This window comes from Hippopotamus amphibius, chromosome 2, assembly GCF_030028045.1.
Source record: "Hippopotamus amphibius kiboko isolate mHipAmp2 chromosome 2, mHipAmp2.hap2, whole genome shotgun sequence".
Taxonomy (NCBI): Eukaryota; Metazoa; Chordata; class Mammalia; order Artiodactyla; family Hippopotamidae; genus Hippopotamus; species Hippopotamus amphibius.
In genome coordinates, this window is record NC_080187.1 from 70,609,018 (window position 1) to 70,616,952 (window position 7,935).

The 7,935-nt window shown below is 36.2% G+C and overlaps 1 protein-coding gene across 1 annotated transcript; it reads left to right on the forward strand.

Annotated features, from left to right (window-relative positions):
• Positions 1–5,837: 5,837 nt before the first annotated feature.
• Positions 5,838–6,955, forward strand: LOC130845747 (OCIA domain-containing protein 1-like). The gene is made up of 2 exons (XM_057723400.1): positions 5,838–6,030; positions 6,061–6,955. Exons 1-2 carry the CDS (start codon positions 5,952–5,954, stop codon positions 6,663–6,665), a joined length of 684 nt encoding a protein of 227 aa, XP_057579383.1. The 5' UTR covers positions 5,838–5,951; the 3' UTR covers positions 6,666–6,955.
• Positions 6,956–7,935: the final 980 nt, after the last annotated feature.

Genomic DNA, 7,935 nt, shown 5'->3' on the forward strand with positions numbered 1-7,935 from the left:
CCTGAACAAAGTAAATTTTTACAAGGACAAGTCTGTATGCAGAAAAGGCAGTAAAAATAGAATAGTTTCACTAAAATGAATTCTCAAAAACAGAGGCGATTTGAAAGTCACAGAATTATTTCAGATGAAAAATAATTACTCTTGGTTCTGGAAGTAAGTCATGGCCAGTGAGGATTCTAAGCATCACCTGAAAAGGACTTAATGTTACTGGAATAATTTCAGTTTTCAAAACACATTGCTTTCTTATGAGTAACATATTTCACGCACAAAACTCTTATGGGCAAAATGACTATAGACTTATTTATCTCAATTGCAATTTCTCTTACTATTAGAGATTGATTTCTGGGTCTCTGAGAAATTTCCTCAGGTCCTTCACTAATTGTACCTGATCTCAACTCTAGGTCACAAAAGGAACTTAAGTTTGAGAACTGACTCAGTGATACTATAAGTTAATGTTTGGAACCTTTCCAAATACTACCAATTCCAGGGAATTGAAATTAAAATGTAGCATCTCACCAATATTTCATTCTTCTGCTTAATTCACAGTAAGCTTATAATCAAGCTTATAAGCTCTCACCGTGGAGAGCTTTGTACCTCATCCAAGACTATAATTAGAGCACACTGTCATATATGGAAGTTGGTGATTTTGGGGGTGTTCCAGTGTAAGGGGAGGTAACATATTTTCCTATCCTAAAGTTTCAAAATGAAAAGGGCACTCTTTATTAAAGTATCCAAATGCTAAGTTCCCTAATAAAGCTTGTTTAAGAGAAAATAAACTCTGTGATATCACCTTAATTGAATTTAAGATAGAAGTTTTCTTTTAAAAAAATTTTTATTGAAGTATAGTTGATTTACAGTGTTGTGTTAATTTCAGGTGTACAGCAAAATGACTCAGTGTATATATATATATATATATATATTCAGTTATATACAGATTCTTTTCCATTATAGGTTATTATAAGATATTGCATATAGTTCCCTGTGCTATATAGTAGGTCCTTGTTGTTTATCTATTTTATATATAGTAATGTATGTACATTAATCCCAAACTTCTAATTTATCCCTCTCCCCTTTTCCCCTTTGGTAACCATAAGTTTGTTTTCTATGTCTGTGAGTCTATTTCTGTTTTTTAAGTAAGTTCATTTGTATCATTTCAGAAGTTTTCTTGAAGATCCATTGGCTGTGTTTTCACTGAACCTGGAATTCTTCCAGTCTCAACATTTTCTACCCTGGGTCTTATCTCAAGACTTGATTAAAGATGGCTATTAGATTTATTGTGGTGATCATTTCATAATGTATGCAAATATAAAATCGCTATGTAGTATAGACAAAACTAACATAATGTACGTCAGCTATGGTTCAATAAAGACTTGACTTAGATAATTCTTTTTATTTTTATAATGGCTTTACTCAGGTATGATTCACATACCATACAATTAAAAGTGTACAATTCATTGGTTTTTAATATATTTGCAGAGTTGTGCAACCATCATCAAAGTCAAGTTTAGAACTTTTTTTTATCACCCCCAAATGAAACCATGGACCCATTAGCAGTTCTCCCCATTTCTCCTCAAATCCCCTGCCCCTTAACCCATTCTGGACATTATGTATAAAATATTCATAAATTATGTGGTCTTTTGTCATTTTTTTCACTTAGCATAATATTTTCAAGATTCATGTCACATGTTGTAACATGTACCAGGACTTTGTTAGTTTTTATTGCCAAATAATATTCCATTGTATGAATATGCCTTTTTTAAAAAAGTTTACCCACAGAATGTAAGTTGGTATAGCCACTATGGAAAAGAGTTTGGAGGTTCCTTAAAAAACTAAAAATAGAACTACCATATGATCCAGTAATCCCACTACTGGGCATATACCCAGAGAAAACCATAATCCAAAAAGAAACATGTACCATAATGTTCATTGCAGCACTATTTACAATAGCCAGGACATGGAAGCAACCTAAATGCCCATCAACAGATGAATGGATAAAGAAGATGCGGCACATATATACAATGGAATATTACTCTGCTATGAAAAGGAATGAAATGGAGCTATATGTAATGAGATGGATAAACCTAGAATCTGTCATACAGAATGAAGTAAGCCAGAAAGAGAAAAACAAATATTGTATGCTAACTCATATATACGGAATCTAAAAAAAAAAAAAAAAAAGTGTTACTGATAACCCAGTGACAGGGCAAGAATAAGGATGCAGATGCAGAGAATGGACTGGAGGACATGGGGTTGGGGGGGTGGGGGGCGAAGGGAAAGCTGGGACGAAGTAAGAGAGTAGCATAGACATATATACACTACCAACTGTAAAATAGATAGGTCGTGGGAAGTTGCTGTATAACAAAGGGAGATCAACTCGATAATGGGTGATGTCTTAGAGGGCCAGGACAGGGAGGGTGGGACGGAGTCGCGGGAGGGAGGGGATATAGGGATATCTGTGTAAATACAGCTGATTCACTTTGGTGTACCTCAAAAGCTGGTACAAGAGTGTGAAGCAATTATATTCCAATAAAGAGCTTAAAAAAAAAACTTTACCCACAAATCAGCTGATGCACGTTTGGGTTGTTCCCACTTTTGGGGAAGCATTTTGAATAATGCTTCTATGAACATTTGTGTGCAAGTTTTTGTGTGGACATATGTCTTTATTTCTGTTGAATATACATCTAAAAGTGTAATTGCTGAATCATTTGGTAACTATTTTATATTTTTAATCTTTTGATTAATCTGTATTTAATCATTTGATCACTCTGTGTTCAATCTGCCAAACTGTTTCCCAAAGTGGCCGTATCATTTTACATTCCCATTAACAGTGTATGAGGCTTCCAGTTACTTCACATCCTTGTCAATACTTGGTATTATCTGTTTGTTTGATTATAAGCATCCTAGTGGGTGTGAAATGGTATACAGTTGTGATTTTGATTTACATTTCCCTAATGATTAGTGATGTTGGGCATATTTTCATGTGCTTATTGGCCAGTTGTATACCTTTGGAGATCTATGCAGATTTTTGCCCTAAAGTTGGGTTGTCTTTTTGTTATTGAGTTGTAAGAGTCCTTTACACATTCTGAATACAATTTCCTTATCAGATATATAATTTGCAAATATTTTCTCTCATTCTATGGGTTGTCTTTTCACTTTTATGATGGTATGTTGAAGAAGATATTTTAGATTTTGAAAATCTCTAATCTAGTTTTTTCCGTTGCTGCTTATGCTTTTGGTGTCGTATCTAAGAAGCCTCTGCCTAACCCCAGGTCATAAAGATTTGTACCTATGTTTTCTTCTAAAACTTTTAATGGTTTTAATAACTTTTGCATTTAGGTCTGTGGTTCATTTGGAGTTTTTGTGTGTGGTTGAGGAGTGGGTCCAGTTTCTTTTTCTTTCTGTCTTTTTTTGTTTTTTTTGGTATGGAGGGATCCAATTGTCCCAGCACCATCTGTTGAAAAGGCTATTCTTCCCCCAATTAATTGTGTTGACATCCTTGTTGAAAATCAATTGACCATAAATGTGAAGGTTAATGTGTGAATTCTTTCTATCCTATTGACCTGTATGTCATCCTTTTGTCACTACCTTCATTACTGTTGCTTTGTTGTAAGTTTTGAAATTAGAAAGTATGAGCTTCTAACTTTTTTTTGAAAGATGGTTTTGGTTATTTTGGGTCCTTTATATTTTCAAATGAATTTTAGAATAAGCCTGTCAATTTCTTCAAAACAAATATAGCCACTTAGGATTTTGATGGAGATTGCACAAATTGGTATATCAATTTAAGAAATATCATCTAACAACATTCTTCCTATCCATCCACATGGGATGGGATGTCTTTCTATTCATTTAGGTTGTTAATTTTTTTCAACACTAATTTGTACTTTTCAGTTGTGCTTCTTTAAAAAATTTATTTCTAAGTACTTTATTTTGATACTGTGGTAATTGGAATTATTTTCTTAAAATTTCAGACTGTTCATTGCTAGTGTATAGAAATACAGTTGATTTTTGTATATTGCTCCTGTGTCCTGCAGCCTTGCTGAATGTGTTAGTTAGTTCTGATAGCTTTTTTGTGGATTCATCAGGATTTTTTGTATACAGAATAATGTCAGAATAGAGCTACTTTTATTTCCTCCTTTCCAATCTAGATGTCTTCTGTTTTTCTTGCCTAATTGCCTTGGCTATAATCTTTTGTATGATGTTGAGAAGAAGTGATAAGAATGAACATCCTTGTCTTGTTCTTGATCTTAGGGAGAGAGCGTTCAGTCTTCTAACATGAAGAATGTTGTTAGATGCAGGATTGTTGGTAGATACCTTTTATTTGGTAGAGGCAGTTCCCTTTTATTCTTTGTTATTTTTATCATGACAGTGTTAGACTTTATCAAACTTTTCTGCAAAGCTTTTTTTCAAACAAAGATTTTTCTGCATCTATTGAGGTTTTCATGTCCCTTATTCTATTGATATGATGCATTACATTTATTTATTTATGACTGTTAAGTCAATCTCACATTCCTGGGATAAGTCCTACTTGGTCATGGTGATTAATCCTTTTTATATGTTGCTGGATTTGGCTTGCTAGTATTTTGTTCAGGAGTTTTTCATCTATATTCATAAAAGATGATTGATCTGGAATTTTCTTTTCTTTAAAATCTTTGTCTGGCTTTGGAACCAGGTCATACAGAATGAGATGGAAATTGTTCCCTTCTGTTCTATTTTTTGGAAAAGAGTTTGTGAAGAATTGGCACTTTCTTCCTTAAACACTTGGAACAATTCATGAGTGAAACCATTTGGGCCCAGACATTTCTTTGTGGGAGGTTTTACATTTACTAATTCAATCTCTTTACTTACTATAGTTTTATTCAAATTGTCTGTTTCTTCTTGAGTCAGTTTTGATAGTTTGTGTCTTTCTAGGACTTTATTTAATCTGAGTTATCTAAATTTGTTGGTGTATAGTTTTATGATTGTGGACCAAGTGTATCCCCCCTTTATCTGGGGGATAGGCTTTGTCCACCCTCGTTCTCTGTGGTTACTGTGGCAGAGTTCCCTAGCAACATTTATATGATATGAGCCAGGCTGCCTAGATACCATTGACTGGTCCATATCACCAACCAAGGGTTGAGAAAGCTATTTTGCCTTCAGTCACGTGGACCAGTAACATGTAAGGTCAGAAGCTCTTGGCACCCACATTTGCCATCCCATTGCCTGAAAAACAGGAAACCATTCTGCAGTGAGGGGTGTCAGCAAAGCTGACTTTAGTGAATATGGGAGGCATAGATTTGGTTAGGAATAAATCCTGGTTTTAGTTCATATTACTGAAATCGGTTGCATACCTGCCAGTGATCCCTCACTCTCACAGCCTTTTGTTTGTTAAGTCCTTTGAGAGGACATCTTTCAAATACAACTATTAGAGTCTTGACGAGTAGACAACCCAGTCCTGGGGAGTGGGCATTGTAATTTGAGGCAGGTGAGGCTGCATTCTGTGTTCTCAAGATGGTGTCACAGTCAATGGTAAGTCTCAGTCTCAGGAGTTGGGCTGAAAATAGTCAGCGAATGATAGAAAAAGGATGTAAATCATCCAGGAACATCCTTCCTGTTAGTAGCTAGTGAACTGAGGCAATTTAAGATCAGAAAATCACTTGTTTGGGTAAAAGATAATAGCTGCATTCTCTGTTATACCCCATTTTAAAAACTAAGATTGAGGCCACCACCAGGAGGCGGGGAAGGGTGGAGGAACGAGCTGAGGAGGACGGCGCAGACAGGCGCAGGCCTGCGCGTCTGTTCCGAGGCTGCTCGCCTTCAGACTCCTCAGGGAGGTTTTAACGTCATTTCCTTCCGAAAGATGAATGGGAGGGCTGATTTTCGAGAACCGAATGCAGAAATTCCAAGACCAATTCCCCACATAAGGGCTGATTACATTCCAACAGAGGAAAAAAGAAGAGTCTTTGCAGAATGCAATGATGAAAGCTTCTGGTTCAGATACGAAGAAATTGAGGTTTAGAGATGTTAAAGGAGTTATCTGGTGTTCCACAGCTGGTAAGCAGTGGTGTCTGGACTTCAAGCCAGCTGTACCTTTGGCTGCAACAAGTATGTGGATTACTCAAGGATTGATTAGTAAAGGAATCCTTTCAAGTCATCCCAAATATGGTTCCATCCCTAAACTTATATTTGCTTGCATCATGGGATACTTTGCTGGAAAGCTTTCCTATGTGAAAACTTGCCAAGAGAAGTTCAAAAATCTTGAGAATTCCCCTCTTGGAGAAGCTTTACGATCAGGACAGGCACGACGCTCTTCACCAACTGGGCACTATTCTCAGAAGTCAAAATATGACTCAAATGTGAGTGGTCATTCATCTTTTGTGACATCCCTAGCAGCAGACAACGCAGAAAAAGAGATGCTTCCTCATTATGAGCCAATTCCATTCAGTGCTTCTATGAGTGAATCTACTCCCACTGGTATTACTGATCATATTGCCCAAGGCCCTGATCCCAACATTGAAGAAAGTCCTAAAAGAAAAAATATAACATATAAGGAATTAAGGAATAAGAACAGAGAGTCATATGAAGTTACTTTAACACATAAGACTGACCCCTCAGTCAGGCCTATGCAGGAAAGAATGCCAAAAAAAGAAGTCAAAGTAAACAAATATGGAGATACTTGGGATGAGTGAAAAATTGCATCATTGGACCTACTGAAGAAGTTTCAATATCCAGCTTCATCTAGGTGGTCATGAACATCTGCATGCTTTGATCTCAGCAGCAGTCTTCATAAACACATTTAAAACTAGAACCTGGGTTTTTGTGGTTTGGCTTATGAAGATGATGTTTTAAAAGCTTACATTTTAATGTTAATATTGTGTGAATGTATTCATTTTGGGGAACTCTTTGAATGATGGTAATGTACCATGATTATACACAGTTTGTGAAATTGTTTTAAGTTACAGGGCAAGGATACTCAGTTATAAAACTGTGAAGAGAGTGTAATGCTCTAGAATCACTGTATCTGGAAATAAATGATAACTTGCATGTTGAATGGGGGGGGGAGCAAACATAATTTTAAGCATTAAACTTTACATCAAAAATTATTAAAAAAGCTTTTCGCCAGTGTTTGCTGTATTCTCTTAATGTTTATGGTAAATAAAATATAAAGGAACATGCAAAAAAAAAAAAAAAAACTAAGATTGAGGTTCTCATTAGGAAGATGGAGAATCTGGCAGTTAGAAAAGAGAAGTCTTCAAGGACCTAGGTCCCTGCAAAGTACCTTCTTCTAGGTCTTGCATTGAACCAAAGGATGTGGCTTCCAGGACCAAGCATAGATCCTGGGTTACAGGGGCAGTAGTTCAGTGTAATTTTAGAGGAAAGCCACTTTGCTATTATATCCTACATTCCAGTTTTGCATGTGTGGCCCAAGACCAAGGTCCTTAGATGGACTCAGAGGTGATGGGCACAATTTTCAGTGTTTCTGCCAAGGAACAGAGGTGTGTGAACATAGCCCTGTTTCTGGAGTAATACTTAGCAGAATGAGGGCTGTAAAGATAAAAAGATTTGTTCCTTGGAGTATTGTCAAATGGAGTTCCTCAAATGGAACTTATTAATGATCCATGAAATACACCAGTAATTTCATGTACCTTATTTTGTCTAACAAAAAGGGTAAGATATATATATTTTGGGCCAGGGACCATCTGGAGATTTTTTTTTTTTTTTTTTGTCGTTATCTTGTTTTTCCTGCACCATTGTATATTGGGTAGGGCTTAGTTACATTTATAATTTTTCCACCAGTTGCAAAATCAGGAAGAAGCCTATCTGGGCCAGATTGGGATCGTAAAAAGGAAATCATAGATATCACCTAACGACCCTAAATGAAGAACAGTGGCTCCGTGAAATCTCCTCTCAATGCGGTAGCTGGGTGTGCCTTTGCCACTGGGGAGTTGTAGCGTGTTA

Excerpts from the sequence above, each read along its gene's own strand:
- LOC130845747 (XM_057723400.1), top strand. The coding sequence starts at position 5,952 with ATGATGAAAGCTTCTGGTTCAGATACGAAGAAATTGAGGTTTAGAGAT. Across the intron at positions 6,031-6,060 it reads TATCTGGTGTTCCACAGCTG|CTGTACCTTTGGCTGCAACA; the intron begins GTAAGCAGTGGT and ends ACTTCAAGCCAG.